Here is a 26,044-nt window from a genome sequence, read left to right on the forward strand (position 1 = left end):
ATATAACATAATTTTTTGACAATTTGAAGACAACAAATATAATATAAAAGTTGTTTTGTGTAGTACTTTGCAATAGTTGACAGTAAGACCATAATATTTTACACGATATATCCAAAAAAAAAGTTTAATGAAATAAATGCATTTCCGGTGGCAATAAGAAATAATTGGAATTTTTTCGCTTATTGCGAATGATACAGTGCAATTGACACAGTCGTCGCGCGCAAAATTTTTCACAACACATGCTTTCTATCTCTTTTTATACAAACAGCTGTCAGCATGCTAAATAAAAGGTACGAAAGAGAAGAACGCCAGCTAACATTTAACAACGGAATTAAGCGGCATTTTGGCCAGCAGTAATCAAAACGCATCCAGATTCCATTATACTTACGAAAATTTAAGTGTGCGGACGATTATTGCACTTGCTTACTTTTAATTGGAATATACACAATATTTAAAAATATAACATAATTGGAGAGTTGTTTTAACAGTTGACCGCAAACAGTTTTTACAAAGGTAAGCATTGGATTGTGTTTAGCAGCAGACTTTTGTTGTGTGGTCACCAAGCGTTTTGTGTCATTTGTTTTCACTTGTGATTAATAAGTTGACATCATAATATAAAATAATTGCACGTAGTCATGTAATGTGTGAATTTGTGTATTTTGCTATTACATTGGGAAATATGTGATTCTTGAAATACAGAGCTTAGCACGCGTCAAAAAGAGCTGGAGAGAAGATGGTGAGGTGGGTGAATGAACCTTCCTACGTCGTTTAGTAATCTGCAGCTGGATTTCCCTTCATTTTTTGCTTTTGCATATTAACTCTGCGTATTTTTACATACCTACCTACCTATGTACACGCTTTGTGCATTTTCAATGCGATCCAAAACATTGATATTGGCGGGCGAATTTGTTATATAGATTTTACCCGCCTTAACTTACATTATGCTACGTACTGCTTAAAATGGCACATTAATGGAATAACTAAACTAAATAGCGCATGAATATCATTAACTAAAACTTGCGTATATATTTATTTGTAAATTAGTATATATGTACATATATGCATTTTGAATTGTACCTATAAAGTGTTTCATTTGTTTGCAAAAAATAGCGGTGTATCGACCTTGCACGAGGCGCATAAAAACACGTTTTTAATGTATATATATTTTTATACCCTGAATAGGGTATATTAAATTTGTATCTACTTTTATAACATCCAGACGAAAAAGAGAAAAATTATCCGCATGACAAGCTAAATCAATTTAGCTATGTCCGTCTGTCTGTATACATACGAATTCCCTCTGTTTTGAGCTACCGGTCTTAAATTTTAGCAGGCTTCATTTATTCCCGAAAAAGGTGCTCGTTTGTCGGTATCGATATCGGACCACTATTGCATATAGCTGCCCAACAAACAAAGTCGAAATCATGTCCTTGTGTGGAAAACATGTTTATCTTTACGGATTGGGTTGTTATGTGGAATTTTTTGTGTTTGTGAAGGGTATTATAGCTTCGATGGAACAGAATTTAATTTTTTTTTCTTTTAACATCTGTTTCTGGCAACAACAACAAATATTCGTAATATATGCATTTAAAAATCGTTTGCAAAAATAATTCCAATGGAACGTATGGAGTTCATTCGCATTTATGAAATGTTGATGAACTCCAAATATGATCTTCAATGAACTTGTTAATTTTCTCTAAAAAGCAGGTTTTCTTAAAAAGGGATAAGGTTCGTTTTATATTTGGTTACCAATTTCTCATTCATGTAAATAATAATGGCAATTTTCTAATGCACACATATTAAAATTTTATTAAGAATAAAAAATGAGAAGTAATTTCTTGAAATGAAAATACATGTATAAGATAATAATTGTCGGTTGCTGCTGTGACATATTCATAAAGTGTTTTATGACTTACTTATAATTTTTAAGGATTGCATTATTTTTTAAAAGGTTCAAAAGACTTTTTCGTCTGCAAATAACGTTTAATTGTTAATTAATTTAAGGAAATTAATCACTTTTTGATAGAAAAACTAGATAAATGCAATCAAATCGCAGTGATTGGCCTCACATACATATGTACATATATCGTAACAGTGCTCTGATAATTTCTGGTAGATGAAACGCACCATAGTCACCAAGGTTTGCTTAAAACTTAATTCGAATATAATTAGAATTATTTATTTTTTATTAATAGGCGGAGATTTCAGTTCGCTTCCCTATGATACAACCTAATCGAAACATCTCTCGCCCCTCCAAATAATGTCCCGATAGACCGTTACAACAACAATAACTTCAACACTCAATTTATCTATGTACACACAACTGTGTTCGAAACAATATCAGCGGCTTGTGAAAATAAAAACAATTATATTTTTACACTTAAAAAATTCTGTTCATTTAATGTTTTATATGCCACAAAATAGCCCAAATATTGTCACTCTGGGCTTAAATTGATTTTTAATCACTTCTTGGAGTCCCGTTATGTTTTTGCGTAGTTGAATTTGATTGAAATGCCAAAATTTTATACATAGTTCTTTAGTGAATACATCGCCCTTTAAATTTTAAAACATATTTCTTTTGCAAAAATAAAAAATTAAAGATGGTTAAATCTTAGCAATAAGAAAGTTGATAACAGCTATACTGTATGGCAAGCGCACAAGAAAGGTGGCATTACTTAAACCCCGACAGGTGCAGGCCAGAGTTAAATTTGATGAAGAGCAAGCACCCGCATTGACTAGTCGAAGAATGGCGAAACATATTGTGGTCCGACGAAACAAAAATTGTTTGATATGGTTCCCGAGGACGCCGACAGTATGTACGGAGGCCAGTAAACGCTTCATTTGATGTTTCAGGAACTGTAAAACACGGAGGGGCCAAAATTAATGTATGGGAGTGCTTCTCATACTATGGTATAGGTCGTTATTTTGGATTAAAGAAAACATGGATGCCAAATTGTATGTTAAAATAATGGAGTCACGCCTAATTGAAAATGCCGTTGAAATCGTCTATCAACAGGATAACGACCACAAGCATATCAGCAGGTTGGCAAAAAATTGATTTGTCTAAATGGAGTTGAGGTTATATTCGTTGACCGGCCTAGTAACCGGACCTTAATCCAGTTGAGAATCTTTGTAGGGAAAGATAATCCGTCAAATACGAAGCAATTATGAAGTGTTGTGAAAAAGGCGCGGAAGGCCATTCCTCTCGAAAAACGCAGGCGTTATGGTGACTCCATGCCCATGAAATGCGCATCATTTAAACTTTATTTCGAATTATTACAGTAAACTGTTGATTTTTAATGTAAAATCCGCAATACTACTATTATTAATCACAGCTGAAACTTTTATTTAATTTTTTTTACCTAATTAAAGTGGCACTTTATGCATTTAAATTTCTGGTTATGGCAGTGCTTTTATTTTGAACAAAGTTGTACATACATTCAAATATCTAAGACAGCTACCACAAAGACACAATATCTGCAGCTTGCGATTGTTAAACTAGTTAATCGTTAATTTCTTTGCTTACCTGAAATATGGAAAACTAAACAACCGATTGCTGTTTAAATATATTTTTTTTATTAATTTTTGTATTTAATATAATTTTAAATTTTAAGGCAAAGCGTTTACATAAAAATAATGTAGCTTCTAGTATATAATATATAATTTTCATTATATACCATATGTATATTGCACGTACATATAACATATATGCATATGTAAAAGTAGTTTATTTTTTTTACAATTTTACAATTTATTTGCCATTTTCTTGCTGGTTACGTAATTTCATTAGCATTTTTTTATTGTTTTATAATTAAGTTGTTTTGATAAAGCATTTTCTTCAACTCCGGTAAGGATAATTATGTTTTTAAAACAATCCATCAATGTATTATTTCTATTGTTGATTTATTTTTTGCAATTGTATATATGTATGTACAATGTATGGACCGTTGGAACTTGTTTTTACTATTCAAAAATCAATAATGAAAATCATCAAGCTAAAGAAGTTTGTTTGGAATAAATCTTAATATTAAAACATAATACCAAAATAATAAAACCGTTAACTTCGGTTACCCAGACTATTATACCCTTCATAGGGGCAAAAAAAAAATATCTTAATCTTCATTTTGTTCGTTCGGATTGCATGGTAGCTATAATCTATAGTATTCCGATCTGAACAATTTCTTCGGATATTGTAGCGTTGCCTCGGACAATAATCTACGCCAAATTTCGTGAAGAAATCTCGTCAACTGAGAGGTTTTCCGTAAAAGAACATACATATATCTGTAACTAATGAATATTGAGTTTATTTTGAAAATTAAAACACCACAATGAATCTGTGGTACTAAACTTAAATATGAAAGTTAAATACGTAATTTAGATTAGGCTCAGTTTGAAATGGTGTGTTAAAGGCGAAACGTTTTAGCTAAATACATATGCATGTGGTAGTAGAGTTTTTGTTTCTTTTCAATTGGCGGGTAGTTGAGTCTTAATCAGACTTTAGCTGCATATGAATTTATAATATTTTGAATATTTTGCTTTTTTCTACAATGATTATAATTAACTAACAATTTGTCTAATTTAAGGCTACAAGCAGCGCTATAACATTGTAAAGGTGCATTTTATTTTTTATAGAAAAACTTTTTTACTCTTATGACTTAGTGTAAAATTAAATAATTATATTTTTAACGCACATTTGTTTTGTATAAAGTAAATTTTTACATAAGTGAATCGGTTTATTCAGCATATTTTTGTAAATATACATACATATGTGTGTTTAGACAGTTATCTGTAGGTGTAAATTCTATTCATATTATTTTTTTTTGTAAAAAAATAGTTATATAGATATACATATATAAGAATATAAGCGTGGCTTTTATATTGAATCAAAAAACTTGAATTTTGTTATATAATAATATTTAAGATTTTGTGCATGACACTCATTTGCAGGGTATATTTATAAACTAGATGCTACTAAATTTTATTCCGCAGCAATTATAGGCAAATTAAATAACAAGGCGAGCTTATAAGGGTGCATCAGGTATTTGATTACAATCTAACATAAACTAGTGTGAATTTCCGAATTGGAAAGAATTAAATAAAATAATTGAATTTCATTTAAATGATTTATTGACAGCAAAAAAAAAAACATTTTTAATCCCAAGTACCGGATTCAAAGAAAAGGTTTAATCCCAAAAATCGGCTTAAAATAGAGTTTTTTAGAAAGAAAGAATTTTTTTTTATAATTTCGGAGTGTTATTGTTGTTGTAGCGGCAAACAACTTTCCTAAAGTAATTTCGAGAAATTGTGCCGACTTGACAGTTCTTATTCGGACAAAAATCCGTGTCCGTTGCGCTTACTTAGACCCAACTGTCGAGGGAACGGTCTACTTCATGTTCTACCATTATTATTAGTATTTTGTTTTTGAAAGAAAAGCTTATTCTTAATAAAATATCAGGGAATACTAACTGGTCACTGTCTGGTGGCAGATGTTGGGTTGACAGATTGAGAAGACTGCAGGAATTGCCTAGAGCAGGGCATTAGTCAAACAATGGAGCATCTCTTGTGCACTTGTTCCGCATTAGGAAGACTAGGCTGTAAGCACCTGGAGTCTTCACGGCATGATACACTGGACAAGGTATTGATAGTTAGGCTGCGTCCTAAACGATGACTACTCCCCTTGAACTTAGCAATTGAACTCCATCTCTCATGGCAATGGACCAAACTGGTCTATGCGTGGCTTATGGACCTCCCAGATCAACCTAACCTAATAAAATATCTGCATAGTTTAGCGCCTTTTGTCTTATTTATATTTAGTTACTTTTAATTATAGTTTTCCAGTTAGAAATATGTACATTTTCCCTGTTTTACTTCAACTCTCAATTTAAGAAAAAAAAAGTTGACAAAATTGAAAATCGAATTTATTTCCACAATTTTTGAATTATAAAATTCACAACACTGGCTTGGATTTATAGCCTTCATCTTAGCATCGTCCTCCAGAACTGCAGACAGTCTTATCTGCTGATCCTACGGTTTCGGAAGTCGTGTGAAGTGAGACATATCCATATTATTATAACTTTTGTAGCAAGGAAGACCAAAAAGTTAACTTTTACTCTCATTGTCTCTATTATTCAGCAGATAACTGATTTTGCGTAGTTAAAATTATGCGAACCTCAAACTGTTTCTCAAAGAAAAGCAAAAATAATTATAATTTTTTAGGTTAGTACAGAGTTTAGACTATTAAACTCGCATTTTTAGAATAGAAGTGTTGTCAAATAGAGGGCAAATCGTTTACTTAAAAAAAATCGCTTACTGAAGAAAAAAATTTAAGTAGTAAATAGCCTTACAAATGCTCTCAAATGCCCAGCACGCCCTATATACATAAATACATACATATGTACATAGACCCAAAATTCTTGTATAAAGCTTTTCCTTAATAAATTGCATTACTGATTTTTAGAGTAAATATAAAAAATATCAGGAAATTTGCGGTTTTGTTTACAATTGTAAATGAGGATAAACTATTTACTGTAATTTTTATAAACATTATAAATTTTTATGTAACTAGTAGAAATATTACATAATCATTTAGAGTTATTATTTTCTCGTATCCTTTGCCAAAGCAGCACTGTTTTAGTCAGTTTATTTTGTGTCTGACATTTGTTTGTTCAACAGTTAAAGTTACGGTTACATTTACTCTTTAATTACATTGCATAACTAACCAAGTGCAGCGCTTTGTAATTAGCTGGATTTCCTAAAATATTTCACCCGTACATTTATTTGTACACACACATACATATTTCCACGAAGTCCTCGACCGTTTGCATGCGGAAGCTTGCAATTGTAGTCGCTTTGTCACTCGATACGCACCTACAGCACCTGCACGGCCTTGTGCGACCTTAGACGACCTCCATCGACTAAATCATTAGCGCTGAAAATGGATTGTAACGCATAATTTTCGACAGCAAAATCCATAACACTGACGTTATGCCGCACAAGACAACACCGCCCCAACCCAAATCCAAACTCCATGATGTCAGAAATATGCGTGCACCCAATAACGGTTTAGCCATAATCGCTACGCCGCCCGGTCGCGCCACAATACCGTCAACGGTGCCATCATAGTCGCTATCCAACATGGGCCGTCCTTGTTGCCGTTTAAAATGTATAATCATAAGCGTGAAGAGCGCAAAGAGTGCTGCAATAAGAAAACCAAAAAGTATATATGTATGTAAATATATTCTTCAAGCAAAAAAGTAATAAGTTACAATAGTTTGTATGTGGGCAGGCAGTTGCCTTCAAATATAAAATTGTCTGCAGCAATACTATTTCCTTGCGTAGTGCCGTTCTACGGTCTCAACTTACCCGCTAGTAGATACATGACGCCTGTGATTAGTATGGCGCTTATTTGACGCTGACAAACACCGAAGGCGCCCACCAATGCTGCGCTGCCCAGTATAATTAGGCAGACCAATGAGCAGGAAATTGACAAGTTTTGCATTCCTTTAGTTTATGTGGAGAAAGATTACAGTTATATTAAACATTTAGTTGTGCTGTTATGTAGGCGAAATTTTATTTAAAACTGTTTGTTAGATAAAGGTTTAAGGTTATGTAGTAAATTGGAGTAATATTTGCACAGCTTAAAAAATATGGTTTATTTTGTGAAATGTTGACTACTTTAAAGCGTATTAAAATTTCTGATTTTATTTTAATTATTGTTGGTATATAATATGGTTATGTATGTATATAATATGATTGCAATGTTATCTAGTTATATGCGCGGTTATGTGTATAAAAAAGCTTAAGCTGTGCGCTAAACAAATGTTTATGAAATATGAAAACAAATCTAAATGTAGGCGTAGTTGTTTAGCTGCCTAAAAGGTATCACAAATAGTTTCGGAAAATGGTACGCAAGCAAGAGTTCTTGGGTGGATATGAAACTAGTTCTGTTGGGGTTATATACAACCGCCTGTGTTGGGAACGAATGTCGGTACTTCATCATCAGTACTTATGCATTTAATATACCGCGGCATCGGTTCCTTTTATGCTCCGAAAAGGGTATATTAAGTTTGCCACGAAGTTCGTAGCATCCAGAAAGAAATGTCGGAGATATATAAAGAATATACATATATACCATATATGCATTAAAAGAGTAATGAGTTGATTAAATTTAGTCATGTCCCTCTGTCTCTCGGTATATACGTGAACTGGTCCCTGAGCTTTTGACTTTTCGATTTGAAATTTAGCACACGTTCTTTTCTCCCCAAAAACCTGCTCACTTGTCGAAACCACCAATATCGGACCACTATAGCTTATAGCTTTCATACAAACTGAACGATCAAAATCAAGTCCTTGTATGGTAAACTTTTTTATTTGAAGAGATATCTTCACGAAATTTAACATGGACAATTGCCCAAGACAATGTTACAATCTCCGAAAAAAATTAATCAGATCGGACTTTTATAGCATATAGCTGCCATACACATTGTCCGTTCAAAATGAACATACACTATTTTTTTTTTATACCCTTTTATACTAGAAGAGATATCTTCACGAAATTTAACATGGACAATTGCCCAAGACAATGTTACAATCTCCGAAAAAAATTAATCAGATCGGACTTTTATAGCATATAGCTGCCATACACATTGTCCGTTCAAAATGAACATAAACTATTTTTTATACCCTTTTATACTAGAAGAAATGGCCCTGTGGTGACGGTAATATAGCCTCGATACAGCCGAAGTTAACTTTTTATTTCGTTAGGTCGGGATTCGCTGTTTGAAACATAAGATATTATAAAATCATCGTTCAAACGCACAAGAAAATTGTGTACGGATTATTGGCATAAATACCGAAAAATATTTATTACATACATATGTATTTAAAAAACGGCATGTAAATATATGCTGCTCTGTGGAACACTAAAATATGAATCCAAATGTATGTATATCCAAAACACGAAAACAGCATATGTATATAAACAGCATAAGCATAAACTAGCAATGTGTGCCAATATATGTATGTATGTAACTGCCGGCTCCTACCATTCAAGACCGCCTACCATTCAAGACCTTCCGTCGTATGTACACACATAACTGTTAACTTAAACGAACAGTTCTCACATCGCCCGAACTGCTCTCGTGTAGTTTAAAGCCATAAAAATTAATTTTATTTATAAAAAATATCTTGAAATATTAAAGTAGAAAATTTGTTATCATTGCAAAGAAAGCACAAACATATACAAAAGTTATATAATTTATTATAAATTGCTGATAATGGCGAATGCACATGAAATCGAAGTCGGCAGTCTTAACCATGACAATGCTGCAGCGATAGCTAGTGGTATAGTGAGTGCTGAAAAGTGCAAAAGTGGTCGTCCACGTCTGAATGTTGGCGTAGAACCAAAACCCGGTACGTATACCGATTCCAAGACGAAGATTATCGATGGCAAGCTAATGAAAAGGACTGTGGGCATGCCGGCATTCGGGTTGAAGCAAAATAAAAAATATGAAATAGAAATACGAATTGAAAACTAAAAATATATATTTTGTATAACATTCGGACATCGATAAAAACAATAATAAAAACTCGCAAGCTTTTTGTAGGAGAAAAACAATTATAAAAACTCCCAAGTCTTTTGTAGGAGAAATACTCTATTCCTTATTACAATTTGTAAATTAAGTTTTTTTTTCAAAAAATTAGCAGAATTATTTCCGTTGAATTTATTAAAAAGCGAATTTTAAAACTCTTGATGTATTGCGCATTTGATAAAAAATTGCTTATAATTTTTGCGACTAATTAGCATTATATTCCGATTATTCGATAACTACATGTACACTTATGTAAATTCGAACATTTTTTCATATACATATTATATATATACATACATACATATATATGTAACTACAAATGTCGCGTCTGTAATACTTGCTACCAAAAATATTTACAACTCATTTTCATAATAAAAATCTGTAATTTGAAATGAAGGGCATTGCCAAGTTCACGCATTAATGCACAACACATTGGCGGAAGAGCCGAAGTGCCGAGGAAATGCATTGTGCTCATCCATGTGATTGTGATGGAATATCACCATAGCAAACGAACTAAAAACTACATACATGTACTTATATTTAAATTGAAATGAACACGCACATATACTTGTATGTAAGTGCGCTGTCTGCCGCAAGCTGACATTGTTTTTAATTTATTTCACGTGCTATTTGCATATCCTTGCACACATCGGCATATTCCATATTTGATAATTTATTCATGCACTTCGGTTGGTTGTTTTAAAGTGTCAGCAAGTAAATATTTTTGATTTAAAAATCAACTCTGCGGATTTATTAATTTTTATAATACTTTCACAGTTGTAACGTGTTTACTGGTACCAAAAAAATCTGATATTTTTCACACGTCCTTTCTCCCCCAGAAGCTGCTTATTTGTCGGAACCGGCAATATAGCAGTCATATAAATTGAGCAACGAGGCTCCGCATGATACTGACCACCTCTTTGCGTGCCCTACGAACGCTACTCCTCTGGTCCGACCCCGTCGAAACAGCACGTTTCTTGGGCCTTCCGTTGGATGACGTCGACGACAACACAAGTGACCCTTACCATCCTAACGGGGATTAGATATTCCGTTAAAACAACAACAACAACAGCAATCAGGATCAAGTGCTTAAAGAAAATATTCCCTTTGACGAGACATCGATAGATAGATCGTTAATTATTATATTATCTCCCATGAAATGATAAATTTTAAGCTTATCTTACTTATTTCATCATTTTTAAAATGCTTTTTGAAGCAATTCTGGTAGTTTTGGAAATTAGTATTCGAAAATATTATGGAAATGGAAATGAATTTAGTAAAAATGATTTAGCAGCGGAATGGGTATGCTAATATTTATATATTTGCATAAAAATATATATCAAATAAGCATATGGCTGGCTAAATAGTTATTTAACTAATCTAAATCATGCATGACTACAAGCAAGTACGTAATATTGTTTGTTAAGCACTACTATAAATATAACCAAATGCGGAAATAGTTACTCAAAGATTTGCAGGTACAACCTACGTGATTGGAAGAATCTTGAGTTGTTGACTATTGAGCGACGAAGAATTTGATGCAGCGTAAAACTACAGAGAATATTCTGTTTGTTACTTAAACTATTTTTGTTTTACGAAATTCATCTAAATGCATATGCAGCCAATTTGAAATACATGAAAAAAACCTAACCTACATTTGCTACATATATACTATTACTATTCATAAATTCATATACATACATACATATATGTGTATGTGCTACAATAATTTTTTATAAATTTCTCGTTAATTGCAGTTTATTTTCAATACTTAAAACGAAAATATATATATATATATAAAGATGTCAACAGATGAGCAAAATCCTGTAGTATCCAACGATGATGGCAGTGCTGCAAAAGAAAGCCGATTTAATGAGGACGATATGGAGTCTATCGACCTGGAACAAGCAAAGAAATTCCTTGAAGCCAAAGAATTGTACTGTTATGGTTCACGAAATTTTCTTTTAAAAAACTATAGCGATGCGGCTGATATGCTGAGTCAAGCATGTGCCCTCTATGAAGAATTGTATGGCGAGCAGTCCAATGAATTGGGCATGCCATATTTGCTGTAAGTGCCACTTGAAGCGAGTTCAACAAGCAGAAGCAGACTAAAAAGTAGCAATTTTGCTTTTATTCCTTTCATTCATAGCTATGCAAAATCCCTGATTGCCTTAGCATTGGATGAAAACAAAGTCATCGATGTGCCGGACGAAGAGGAACTCGATGATGATGATGACGATGATGACGATGATGATGATGATGGAGACGAGATGGCCGTCGATGCATCACCAACCGCCAAGAATGGTAGTAACGGTGCGGCGGCGGAGGCGGAGGCGAGTGGCCCCTTAAAAGATAACAAAGAGAAGAGTGATGAAATGGAGGTGGATTCAACGGCTAAAGCACCTGTTGCCGCAACGCCCGTTGAGGATGATGAAAAGCCAAGCACATCAAATGGCGATGCTAGTGGTGAGGAGATTCCGGATGTAGATAATGACGCGGTGAGTACCACTTGAAGTTAATTTCATTTTGAAATAAGTACGTGTTTTGAGCGCTTCAAATGCAATCGAAATGATTTCAATTGAATTTGGGAATTGTCGCAAACAATGAGTGCCTTACGCCACTCAATCAACTGGCTGTGCGATGTAGTTGCCAAACACACAAGCAGTGTTGTATTTGTAGACTTTTACAAATTAAATTTTTTGTGGACGGGACGAACGTATGTACATATACATATGTATATGTACGTGCGAATTTTGAAGAAGTTTGGGGGATAAGATTGGATTTTATATTAGATTAAAAAATACAATAATACAATACAATAATATTTAATAAACTACTTAAAAAAAATGGAAAACAAATAATATATATAAAATATATTAAATATTATAAATAAAAATTAAAAAAGAAAATAAATAAATAAATAAAAAAAATAAATAAAAATAAAAAAAATAAAATTAACAACAAAAATAAATATAAAAAGAACAAAATAAAAAGTAAAAATAAAACTACAATAAAAACAAAAAAATAAAAATAAATATCAAATAAAAAAGTTAAAAAAATTAAAAACGAAATGATAATGATCTAAAATGTTCAACGAAAAATTAAACTTAAATTAAACAAAGAAACATACATACATACGTACATACATAACTGTCTACAACTAAATGATTTGAATTATATCAAGAATCATGTTTGAAACTCCGAAAGCTCAGCAAATCTTTATTTTTTCCTCTGTGGGATTTATATTATGATTTTTTTGAACGGCTGTGTTTCTGTTTTCTTTTTCTCTAATTCGAGAAAATGTCTTCATAATTCTTTGCCACTTGACCTTTAGGCTTCGAATCTGCAATTGGCCTGGGAAATCCTTGAGTTGGCTGACAAAATTTTCTCACGTCAAGGCGGAGAAGGCATGTCAAACTTGGCTGAGGTGCGAACGGAACTGGCTAATATCGAATTCGAGAACAATTTGCCGGAGGCGGCACGTGACGATTACAGTAAATATAAAACACAACAGTACAAATAAAAGCACCCCACATTTATACAGTTTTGGTTTTCTTCCTCTCTTTGTATCTATTGCTTTCTCTCTCTCTGTCGCTCTCATCTATCAACCATGCAGTGAAAGCCTTAAAAATTTACCGTGAAATGCCGCCAAACTATCGCCGCGCCATGGCAGAAATACATTACAAAATCGGTCTAACCTATTTGATGCAACAGATGAACAAAGAGGGCGCTGAATCGCTGAAAGCTGCATGTGAGCTAATCGATGGTGAAATAAAGGAGATGCAAGAGTGCGAAGAGGAGCTCAGCGAGAAGCGGAAGAACAAAATACAGGATTTGGAGGAAACCAAACAGGAGATTTGGGCGAAAATATCCGAAATCGAGGAGACGCAAGCACAGGTGCAATATTGTACCACAATAAACAACAACAATAGTTACTAATAATTTTTATGTATTTTGTTTTGCTCTGCATAGAACGTGGCCGAGGTACGCGCTGCGCTGGATAGTTACATCAAGCCGATTGGCGCATCAACGGATTCAAATGGTGCAGGTTCCTCCACAGCCGCAGGAGCAGCCTCAGCAGCGGGCGCGTCGTCCTCGAGTGCAGCCAAGCCGACAGATATTTCACATTTAATTAAACGGAAGAAGCCGAGTGAGAACGCGGAAGCCGAGGTTGGGGCGTCTCCAGCCAAACGACCAACTGCCTAATTATTTTATGTTTTTCGTGCTGCCGTGTTATTTTTTATTTATTTTATGAACTTTTTTCGTTTCTTTAATGGCAACAAAAGAGGACAATTTCGTTTATATGTGCACGAAGAGCATAATTTTTGTTCGAAGAGTTCTCATTTAGTTTTAAAAATTAGTTATTTTTATTTGTATTTTTTGTGTTTTTTTTTTCTACTGGTTAAATTTTTTAATTTTTTGTTTTGTTTTACGTAATCAAGATTTATTTTTATTTTTTCGCAACACTCAAAAGACAAATTGTTATTATAGTACTCCGAATTTGTTTCTTTATGTTTTGCGTTTTTTACTAATTCAATTGAAGTCACAATTCTTACCATTTTATAATTTTGTTTTTTCGCTTTCGCAACTTTCAATGTTGAATTTTCTTAAATTTCTCTACAAAGCGTTTAGTTGTAAGCATATACATTGCAAATACATACTTATATAAATATATACTTAAATTATCTAATTAATAGTCTATCTTGCTAATTTTTGTATTGTTATTTTTTGTGGCACAAATGTTTGTTATCAAACTCATTTCTACACTACTCTCCCCTACTGTAAGAAAACACAACAAAAAATGCGTAGTGTTAAGTTAAACAATCAAATATATTAATAATATTCCTACAAAAACAATTTTTTTCTAAGAATATTCATACCCTGTACAGGGTAATTTAAGTTTGCCATAATGCTTGTAAGCACCAAAAGGAGACGATGAGACTAACAATTCCCACGACAGCCGGTTCTACGTTACTGTAATTGGCCCGGATTTTATCAGGCCACCTACCTTGTTTAGATCGGTAAGTTTTAGATTAAGTTTGTCATCAATGGAGCAACGCCTCGCAACAGGGTTGCTCCGTATCCTCCTGACTCGTGCTGGCATTGAGACCAACCCAGACCTAGAGGAATTTTTCTGCTGCGTCTGCGCTAAATGGCTTCTTCCAAACTCCACCCGGTTCGGTGCAATACATGCAAGGTGGGCTATCTTAAGATTTGATCATTGACCCGCATTTTATTCGCCCAAGGGGCTCGCAAAAGGGTTGCTCGGTATCCTCCTAACTAGTGCTGGCGTTGAGTCCAACCCAGACCTAGATGAATTTTTCTGCTGTGTTTGCGCTAAAAGGCTTCTTCCAAACTCCTCCCTGGTTAGCCCGGTTAGGCGCAATACATACAAGATGATCACTCTTAAGATTTGCTCAAGGGGCCTATTCTGTAACTCGATTCGCAAAAAAGTTTACTCGAATTCGGATTTTTTATATTCTGTAACTCGATTTTCGGATTTTCAAGCCAATTTTCGAATAAAATATTCGTTAGCTTTTGAGTTGTAGAAAGCAAATTCGAAAATTGTACGTATGCATGTATTTATTCTGGCACAGGGTGCCAACGCACTGCTGCGACCTTAGGCTCTACCGCCTTGCAATCTGCACCAAGTTCGCGCACTGCGCCATCACTGCACCTTAGTGAACAACAAAGGATCGCTCCGGTCCATAGGAGCTCAAAAAGGCAGCATGACTCCCATTATGATCAGTCCGACAAACTCGAATTTTACAATTCAACTGCAACGGCCTCCAGAGTAAGATCGGGGAGATAAGAAGACAAGAAACCAAGTTAAACAACCTCTCAGATCTTCTTAGGTGTGCACGTTTCGAAGTTATACGTAAGGATTTCGAACGAAATAATGGTGGAGGCCTAGCCTTTATACTACACAACACCGTGCAATATCGTCTTTTCGATGGCAACATCCCTTTTATATTAAATACCCTATTTTCATATTGCCCTACAGGATATCACCTGAATATAGGTGGACTACTTCGTGGTGAAAACCGGTTGGTACCAGGCACGATCTTTGGCATTCCTGCCTGTCAAATGACCGTAGGGGGAAGGAGCTGGCGGATCAGACAAGAGGATTCGACATTTTGCACAATGAATGATGAAGTTCCCACCAGAATTATGGGCACATGTAATAGCTCGCCCGATATTACCACCGCTAGTGGTGGTCTGCTAAATAGCATAAATCTGGCGCCCTATGCGAACGCTCGCCTCAAACCATCGGAAGAGTGGTCCCACTACTGAAACCTGGTAAATCCGCCAACAAAGGGGAGTCCTATCGTCCGATATCTCTCCTCTCCCCAGTAGTGAAGACAGTTGAGTCCGGCAAACCACCAACAGCATGGCTTTGAAAATTTATTTGTCGAGATACCTTCATGAAATTTGGCATGGACTATTGCCCGAGGTAACGGTATAATCTACGAAAAAATCAATCAGATCGGACCACCATAGCGTATGGCTGCCATACAAACTGAACGACCAAAATCAAGAGTTGTATGGCATCTTTTGTATTTTTGACGTGTATTAAGCTTCGGTGCAACCGAAGTTAAAGTATTTTCAGTTATCAGTTGAGCGAGATAACAATGAATTCTAAACTAGTTTTCACTAATATTTTAAATTTTCTAAATTCTCTATAAGCGTAACATTTTCTCAGTACTCCTTTGTATATAAAATGTAAATATGTATGTACGGAATGTTTAACTACATATGTATGTAACTAACAGTGAGTAGCATTAAAGTGACTACATATGCATTCGATGATTACGAAACTATTGTCTAATGCAATTATTTGTGTAGCACGGCTTATTGGATTACTACATACTATGTAATGCATTAAATAAATATTCGCGTATGTATGTAATCGAGTAGTAAAGTTGCTGCCTAAAAGATACTTCAGATAGTACGACAGTTGAATTTAGTAGCTTGTTAAAGATGAAAGTTCAATATTTTGACGTAGAAATTGCAGTTGCAAGTGAGAGAACATTTCTTGCTATATGTGTGTGTGCGACCAATTTTTTTTTTTTTTTTTGTTTACTTTTTCGCAATTAAAATTATACTAAATTTTTGTGTTGTTGTATTTTCCTGTGTGTGTATGTGTTTTAGAAATACACATAGATTGTACCATACGTACTTAAATGGGGCTGCAATGAGGTCTGGGACTCACTATGTTGCCAATCGTTGCGTTGTTCTTCGCCGCGTGCATTCTCCATCGAACCGGCTAGATAATTGACGCAAGGCGGTGCACCGCGTGGAAACTTCGGATGTCTTCGCAGCTCTTGCAATTCCTGCATTGGCAAGTCTATGCACAAAGTCCAAATGCCACCATGCATGGGTACGAGGAAAACGGTTTCACGACGAAAACGATATTCTGCTGCAATTATAAGCGAAAACAATGAGTTAAATACGATAGGAAAGTAAGCCTGAAGTTAGAGTTGATATCAGTGCTTTTCGGAGGAGAAAATTCCTTTTTTCCTGCTTTATAAAACCTAACCTAATTAAGTTCAGTAAAGCTACCGAGCTTACCGTTCCAAATACAGTACCTTGTTAGACGGAAACGAAGTTATTATATAAGTACAGGCTCATGAAAAATGTATATTGGTAAATTACTCCAAAATCCATTTATGATGTCTTGTATTAACCGATGGCATTTCCATACCTTCTTCTACTCAGGGAATAACAACATATTAGTCAAATCACCACCGATTTCAGTTGAGCAGCGAGGTAACTCATGACCGGAGCATATTTGGTACAATTGCAGTCTTTATATATTATATTGGCTCTGATATACCAATTCGGCAGGTTGAGTCTTATGCCCAGCAATAGACAAGCCAGGAAGCCCTGCAAACAGGCATCTTACCCCCTTGATTTGAGTCATATAGATCAATGCATTTTTACTTCTCTTCAAGAAGGAGAACTTCTATCCTCTGTTTAGGGTTGATTCTTAATTATTCCATGAGTCATTGCTCCACAAAGGAGAAGTCAGGGGTCTTAACTCGGACTCGAATAAGGTAAACTGTGATGTCTCTAGTGTGAGACCCAGAGTTTGTGTAGTAGTTAGGAACAATATTGATTACTTCTGTATTTCAGAGTTCCTAACACAAAACCTGGTCGCTGTGCAGGCTAAGGATGACGAAGGTGCGGACTTTGTCCTCGCAGCGTCCTACTTTCCAGGGGATTCAAAGACTGCGCACCCAGAGGCTGTGCAGAGCCTAGCGGATTACTGCAGGAGGACAAGAGCATATCACTGCAGCGGCCCCCTAAAGGCGATCACCAAAAGACGCAACTGCTCGTGGTGACCAGGTAGACTGTCAGTACTCAGATCAGAGCTCATCAACAAGGCCAAGCGTACTGGGAACTGGAAGGAGTAAAGAAGCAACCTACAATAACGAGATTAGGTCTGCAAAGCAGGAAAATTCCAGAAACTTCTGTGAAAACATCTCCTCAATACCAAAAGAGCAGGTTATATTGTCCTACCTTGTTCAGCTGATGAGAGATAGCTTGGCGCTGGCTTATATCTCTGAACCATGGAGGACACCAAAGGTGATCTTTATACCGAAGGTAGGAAGGAAATACTACTCAGAGGCTAAATCCTTCAGACCGATTAGTCTAACTTCCTTCTACCTAAAGAGTATGGAAAAGATCTTGGGCCACGAAATAAGGTCGAAGGCGCAGAAAATATCACCCCTGCATGCGAACCAGCATGCTTACAGAGCAGGCAGATCGATAAATACTGCTCTGTACCAGCTAAATTCCGAGATACAGCGTTCTCTGGAAAAAGGGAAGGTAATGTATTGTGCCTTCTTAGACATCGAAGGTGCCTTTGACAACACGACCCACACGAGCGTAGCAAGAGCCCTGGAGAAAAGGAATGTGGCGGCACCGGTGCGCGGATGGAAGAAAATTTGAGGACGCTCTCTGCGATATCGTACAAAGAGGACTAAGCCTAACCAAGGGATGGTGCAGGATTGTTGGACTCAGCATCAACCCCTTGAAGACGACCATAGTCCCGTTTACGAGACGCAGGTATCTGCCTGGCCTGATATCAGGAACCTAACACTTGGGAGCAGAGAAATAGAGATGACTAATATAGTCAATTATCTCGGTCTCACTCTGAACTCCACTCTGCGGTGGAAGCAGCATGTTGATCTGATCATGATCAAATTACTCAGTTATAGGGTGCAATCGGCTTGCTAGTAGATCCTGCGGTTGCAAGCCAAGGATTGTCAGATGATTGTACATCATGATCGTGCCACCGATTATCACATATGGAGCGTTCCCTACACCTTAAAGGAGTTGCTTCGAAATGGTGAAGCAGAGGATTCGGAGAAACATTGGCAACAACTTCTAGGCGTGTGCCATGCCAAGTTGCTAATGGGTGGTTACAATCTTTCAAGGTTTAGATATGTAATCAAACTCCAAAGCTACTTGTAGCCTTCTTCACTGCCCATTGTAAGCTCAAGAAGCACTTATTAATATGGGCTTCTTGTGCGAATTACGACCTGGAGTCTGAAACACTAGAACACCTGCTAATCGACTACACCGCAGTTTGTAGGCGCAGGATAAACGCCTTTGGATCCATGTTTCCAAATAGGGATCACATCGCCTCAATAGCACTTAACAGTGTCTTGAAATTTATCAAATTGCTGGACCAAGTTGAGACGTTGTGACTTAGGAGAGGGCACAATAGACCCTGTTACTCCGGAGAAAACAAAAAATCTAACTTTTTGGTTCTATGATTTACAATTCCAACGCCGAAATCTACATATTCACTCAGATTAAGCCTTACCCATTCTAAACTCGATGAACCAAGAAGCTTAAACGATACTGTAGCTAAAGCTGTAGCTTTTATACACCACAGAAAATATTTACTTCAATATATCAGAGCTCAGTCCTACTCGTCTCTATTCAACGGATATCAAATAAGTGAAACTGCAGTTATCAGAAAGCCAGAAACCAAAAAACTGCTTGAAGCAAATGGAAATTTACGAAAGATTAAAGATAAGATCTTTATCGATCAGCACATAATCACTTTCGAATAAAGATACAGAACTACGGCCGAAGTAAGACAAGCAAAGGCTTGACGTTCTGTAAGAAAAATTAATTCCTGACGCCATAAGATATAGTAGTATGAATTTAGTCAGAATATAATAACGTATCTAAGTACATGCAATACTCAACTTGAACGTTCTCATTTACCTTTTTTGTCGGGCTTCAGCATCGCCACTTTATCGTCCAACATCCACTCCAACTGCATGCTCGAACGATTCGTGTAGCGATCCAAACTGTTGCGATCCCAAGTGACATGCTCCCAGTGATCAGTCATAATGGCGGCACAGAGCATTGCCGTCGCGCTGGTAGTCATCAGCAGCGTCACAAACAGAAATAGCACTGGCGGTGGTCCAACACAACAGTTAGAGCAGCAACCCGACGCGCCCGAGCTACTACCCATATCCATAGCCGAATTGAGTGATGTGGGTGTGCCCAGACCGCCGCCAGTGCCGTCACCGTTTTGATTCAGCGCCTTAGCGCAGCTGCTATTACGCAACAGTATGCTATTGCTGCGTCTTAAACTCTCAACAGCCGCTGCAGCGGCTGCAGTTGTTGCCGCAGTCGGATCAAATTGAAACGAGGAATTATGCACCACAGCCGACGGATGTTCATAAATGCTGTTATGCCGACTTGGCGCAAAGTAGTAGCACGTCGTTTGTGTATTGTTTTTCGTATTGTGATTGCTGGGACCGTTGCTAACGCCGAAATTACTGCTGCCACCGGTTGTACCGCCACCAACACCATCGCCGCCGTGCTCATTGATGGCGCTCAGGTCCTCATTGCTTGACGTATACAAAATGGATTGAGCAAATTGATTCGAATAACAGTTCTGCTTGAAAGCGCTACTGCCGATTTGAAAGTGACTCGCCGGCTGATGGTGGTAGTGATGATTTGCGCCAACCACCGGTTTAGTGCTACCGCCAGACGCCTGCACGTAGAGTGCCTCGTAGTCGTAATGGTGTGGATTCCTATAGATTACCGGCCAGGAGCGTGTAGTCTTCGAGTTGTGACTGTAAGTTGTGGTGGTGGCGGCAGCAGCAGCAGCGATAGCTGTGGGCGGTGGTGCCGTTGGTGCAGCCGGTACGATAGTTTGCTGACCGTAAATGTTCGGCGCGTTCGCAACGCCTACTGCGGAGATGATGCTGGCAGCCGATGTGGCAGGCGACAAGTCGCCAATGTACTGTGTTGCTGCTGTAGCTAAACCAACACTAGCTGTTGGCGAAACAGACGCGGCGATCGCGGTACTATTGGAGCGTTGCGTTGAGCTGGCGGTGTTTGTATTCGAGGAAGGTGTGTGTGCTGTCGAACTGTGACCGTGCGTGATATCGTCGTGCGTCTCCACCAGCGGTGTCAATTCAGTGGGTTGACTTTCCTCACTAGTTTGTGCAAGCAATTTCTCAGCTGTGCTTCTGGTTGGACTCGCCTGTTGCTGCTGATGTGGCTGCTGGGTCGCCTTCTGGCGTTGCAGTAGATTTTTCGTTGGCGCGGCAATTGTTGTCGGTCTTGTTGGCGTCGTTGTTGTGCTGGCGGTCAGTTTTAGTGGTGGTGGCAGCTGGCGAACCGACTCTTTGCCGGTGCCGTTGCCAATGCCCGGACCAGCACTGCTGTTGTTGATGGTCGCTTGTGGACTTATGCGCACTTTGCCATTCACATTTGTTGCTATCACAATGGTTGCTGTCGGTACGGCGGTCAATTCATTGAAGTCCTCCTCCTCCACCAGTGTGGCTCCTGATGAATAAATGTTGTTAGTGTGTTTACTGCGTTGTAGAAAAGTTTTACTGTTACTACTATTTTGGCTATGGCTGTTGCTATGGTTAATGCTGTTCTTGCTATTATTATTATTGTTGTTGTTATTGCTGTTGTAATTATAGTTGCTATAGCAGTGGCTATTGCTGTTGCTGTTGCCGTGGCTACTCGACTTGGCTTTCGATTTCTTATGTGCTTTCTGTTGTTGCGCTTGTTGTTTGTGATTTTCTTTTGGTTTGTGTTGCTGTTGTTGATGATGGTGATGTTGTTGATGTGGTTGATGTAGTTGATGTGGTTGATGTGGTGGTTGTGTTGCTGATTTTGATGGCTGCTGTTCGCTTGTCTGATGATTGGCATGCGTATGTGTTGTTGTTGTTGTTGCTGTTGTTATGGCCACTGTTGCTGACTGCGGTGTGTTTGTTGTTGATGCTGATGATGATGATGATGTTGTTGATACCGTTGAGTATGGCTGTAATTCATGATAATGGCCATCGGTCGGTGAGGTTACGCTCACTTCGGGTACGCAGCGCGTAGTCACTTTGTAGTGACTACCGCCGCCACCGCCACCCACGCCCAAACCGACCCGCGTCTTTACCAGTCATAAGTCGGTGTCACGTTTCTTGATCTTATTGAGGCTCATGTTTTTGAGTCCGGTTGTGGTGGCGGTTATGGTTGCGGCAACTGTTTTTTGTGTTGAGTTTGTGGAAGTGCTCGTGGTTTCGGTAATTTTTGTTGTTGTTTTTGTATTGTTCGAAAAAAAAGGAACTGTGCTGTGCGGTCGGCGGGTCTTCGTTAGATATGACAGTTATAGTGTGGTTTATGTGCTCGTACGGCTTAGTCGGTGGTGTTAGTGTGACTGTGTGTGTGTGTGTGTATGTGTGATTTTGATGCAAGTTGAGTGTGTATTATGTAAGCGTTTATCAATTAAGGCGCTTTGAAAATGAGCTTCAAATGGTGAGAATGTTTGTATATATTTATGCGCTTGTGTTGTGTCTGTTGTTGTTTTTGTGTCTATTAACAATAATTGCTGACTATAGTCTATAATATTATTAAAACAGCTTGTATTGTGTGCCTAAAAGTGTGCTAAAATTTTTTGTAATTTTAAAATTTCGCTCTATGTTGGCAACCCTACTCGGTAAACGGTACTTTGAATTGTGTGCCTCTATTATAAATTCAATTTTCACTACAAATTACGGTGTTTCCAATAATTTCAAACAAATCTCGTATAATTGGTGCATTTGTGTGCATGTGTTTGTGTGTAAGTGTGGGTGTGTGTGTTGGTTAGTTTATATATATTTTTTTCTTTTCGTTTGCTTTGTTTAAGCTTTTCAACTACTGCGTTTAAGATTATTGTTTGTTAGCATCAAGCTACAAAGTAGAAAGAAATAAAAAAGTAGATAGAAAATTTCAAGTTAGTGATTTGTGAATTCTGTGAAAAATTTTCACACACACTTAACTAGTAAATAGAAAAAAAAACAAAAAATGGAAATTTTTCTTAAATACTGAAAAATTGTGCAGTGTCAAGACAGTTAGTATATATACATTTAATAAATAAAATATAATTGTACTTAGGTATATACATAAATATTTATAAAGAAGTTTAGGAAACGGCAGACTGCGTGCATTGTGTGATAACTTTCGGTTGTGAGGAGAAGACACACATGCATATATGTATGTTTATAAACATGTTTTATACAAAAAAAAGTATACATAGACATACATACATGACACATTTCATATAAATTGCATTGAATTTGTGCAGATTGCATAATCAAGAAACAGTACACTGAAAGCCTGGCAACCAATAATACTAAAAAGCAAGAATAAACAATTACTTCCTCCGCACCGAAGCTATTTCTTCACAAGAAAAATAAAAAAATTTCCAAGCAAGCACTAGATTCCAATCGTTCAGTTTGTATGACAGCTATATGCTATAGTGACTCGATCCGAAAAATGACTTTGGATATTGCACGAGGGATAGTGCAAAAACGTAGGCTTAAATATCAATCCTTCAAAAACAACCGTTGTTCCTTTTATAAAGCGAAGATCTCTTGGTGGCAGGGAGTTCAAGATGCCTAAAGGGGTCAAATTCCTAGGCCTCACATTAGACCCAACCTTACGGTGAAATTAACAATGTCCAGAGCCACGAAGGCACACATGATATGCAGACACCTAGCCGGTAGATCCTCTACCTGCAAGCCAGGTATTCAGCTCTAGCAAATCAAAGAATACGAATGATCGCTACGCATACGCATAATTTGATATCACTGAATCCATGTGAATCCGAAACTTTTGTTACCAAACTAAATTTTGACAATTCGAAATAAGCTGGGTAGAACAAAAAATTTAAATTTTGACAAATAAAACTTAAATTGTTTAAATAGAATCTGAATCAAATATGAATCCACTAACTGCCGCTCTACAAATTTAGAACTTACATTCGGAATTGTTCGAATTGTATGATAGCAATTTCGTATCTTTCCCGAAAAAACAGTACACGATGGATTACGTGATAGAGCTGATTATCAAGTGGCTGTATACCATGGTCGTAAGGCCTATTGTCCCTTATGGAGAGGTTGCTTGGGGATCGAAGGCAATGCGCACTTGTCATGTTGGAGCTCACACCGCTGCATCTAGTGATCAAAGAGGCAGCGAAACATAACACGCTGCACATGGCAGCAGAGGGTTTTGGCAAAGAGAAGGTAATGTCGTCTTCTTCTTCAAGGGACGGCGTTACAAAAAAGTTTAGAGCTACTCTCGGCAGTAAAGCGGAGTGGAGTGATTTCATGCTCGATCTACTACTGAGGGGCAGCACTATCCGGTGTTACACTGATGGCTCGAAAAGAAAAAGAAGGCATTGGAGCAGGTATTGCGGGAGCGCAGTGTGCAGAAATCAATTCCTATCAACACTATTGTAACGCTATATTCCGCGATAGTCAAGCGGCACTAAAAGCTCAGCTCTCAGCTTATGAAGTTAAATCGCTATTAATGGAGGAGTATATAGGAAAGCTGAACTGAAATTGTGCTTAATAATAATGTGGATGCGAAAGTAAGTATTCAAGGAAGTACCAGCAGAAGGCACCCGCAGAAGATTTAATTTAATTTAAGATTGCGAAACGGTGTTAATTAGCATTAGCGATGAGAAAAACAATGAAATAATGTTTTAAACTCTTTATACAAGTCAGCACCCCACACATTTAAAAACTATCATATGATGCATTAATACTCGTATCATATGATACAAAGCAATATAATACGACACCAACTAAATCTACATGCCCATATGTCGAAGATATGTATATTCTAACAGTAAAAGGCCAGAATGAAATGTGGAGAGATAATCCCTCCAATGCATTTAAACATTTATATTGCCATAGGGGATCAATTCTTCCACTCGATATGCAATTAAAATGGCACACATTCTCTCCACATGAAAAGATAAATTTATTTTTTTTGCACAAGTGCAACGAAGTTTCCAGAAGATTCTTCGAAAGCAATGAATTGCCGAAGCTAAATGCGTTGCGGTTGGAAAATTTTGCTCGAACAAATATTCATATATACATATGTGCATATGTAAATATTAAAACGAGTTTTACTTCTCTTGCTGCTCTTTACCACAGATATTTCTCCTGGCTGCCCCATCAGGTTGGAGCACTAGTAGTTTGCTGATACAGACAATGACTTTTATATGAACGAAATCGGCTACCGATCGATTGCTTTAACCAATTTGTGGCTACGGAGCTGTGTGGTTCAATGTAAGAGATAATTTTTCTTCAGGTCCGTACCCCGATGGAGGTATATTAGTTTCTACAGTTGGAGAATTCGACCTCCGTTGGCTAACCCACTTCATCGGAGTCATCAAGAGCTAATAAGCGTCCTCATTAACTCGGACTTATCATTATTAAGAGCTTTTAGCTCTGAAAGTATTCAATGCGAGAATACCTTTAGTTGGTGATGCTAAAGGAATAGAACCTAAAGTTTCAAACTTTCCTTTTTTTAAAGAAAGTCAGTATTTAAAAAATTACAAAAGTTCAAAAGCAGTTTGCACAATGAGCTGTCACCCTAAATTTGTTCTCAAGTACCTTTAAGTTCAATCTCACATATTCAATTCGCGTGAATCCGTCCCTATGGAATCGACGGCAGCACTTGAAATAAAGCTTGAGCTCACACCACTTTACCTAGTCTTCGATTAGGCAGCCAAACACACACTACTTCAAATGGCAGCAGAAGGGTTTGGCAGAGGTAAGATAATATCATCCCAGCGTAAGAAGGACTTAAGTGGTGTAATACCATTCGCTCTTCTCCATTACAAAAAAGGTAAGGTTCACCAAGATGTTCAAAGTTGCCCCTAGCAGTAAGGCTGAATGGAATGGTTTCACTCTCGAGCTACTACTTAGGGATAAATAGTACAATCAGATGGTACATAGACGGAGTTGTCGGATTACGCACCAAACTCTCCATGACTAGTTTTCCGATCATATTTCAAGCAGAGATCTTTGCCATACGTCGGTGCGTAGAGATAAACCTAAAACCTAACTATCGCAATGAACGTATAACGTATAACCATACCATAATAGTCTCTGCCTACGAGATCAAATCACCTTTGGTGG

At 37.1% G+C, this 26,044-nt stretch overlaps 3 protein-coding genes across 4 annotated transcripts; 1 reads left to right on the forward strand and 2 right to left on the reverse strand.

Moving 5' to 3' along the window:
- Positions 1-344: 344 nt before the first annotated feature.
- Positions 345-14,411, forward strand: LOC120782893 (protein NASP homolog). The gene is made up of 6 exons (XM_040091506.1): positions 345-513; positions 11,348-11,658; positions 11,740-12,088; positions 12,925-13,084; positions 13,207-13,487; positions 13,563-14,411. Exons 2-6 carry the CDS (start codon positions 11,393-11,395, stop codon positions 13,794-13,796), a joined length of 1,290 nt encoding a protein of 429 aa, XP_039947440.1. The 5' UTR covers positions 345-513; positions 11,348-11,392; the 3' UTR covers positions 13,797-14,411.
- On the reverse strand, positions 5,903-22,018 carry LOC120782891. 2 transcript variants are annotated; one of them, XM_040115440.1, is made up of 4 exons: positions 19,836-22,018; positions 16,804-17,010; positions 7,363-7,500; positions 5,903-7,195 (listed from the first exon to the last, which is right to left on the reverse strand). In XM_040115440.1, exons 1-4 carry the CDS (start codon positions 20,092-20,094, stop codon positions 6,915-6,917), a joined length of 885 nt encoding a protein of 294 aa, XP_039971374.1. In that variant the 5' UTR covers positions 20,095-22,018; the 3' UTR covers positions 5,903-6,914. The 2 variants fall into 2 exon arrangements, with proteins under 2 accessions (XP_039971374.1, XP_039971375.1); XM_040115441.1 differs by having other exon boundaries at positions 16,771-17,012; positions 19,837-19,909.
- Positions 20,162-25,913, reverse strand: LOC120766236 (myb-like protein P). Its single transcript, XM_040091614.1, has 3 exons — positions 25,845-25,913; positions 20,218-22,023; positions 20,162-20,170 (listed from the first exon to the last, which is right to left on the reverse strand). Exons 1-3 carry the CDS (start codon positions 25,911-25,913, stop codon positions 20,162-20,164), a joined length of 1,884 nt encoding a protein of 627 aa, XP_039947548.1.
- Positions 25,914-26,044: the final 131 nt, after the last annotated feature.

The sequence above is a fragment of the Bactrocera tryoni genome, chromosome 1, assembly GCF_016617805.1.
Source record: "Bactrocera tryoni isolate S06 chromosome 1, CSIRO_BtryS06_freeze2, whole genome shotgun sequence".
NCBI classification, from domain to species: domain Eukaryota; kingdom Metazoa; phylum Arthropoda; class Insecta; order Diptera; family Tephritidae; genus Bactrocera; species Bactrocera tryoni.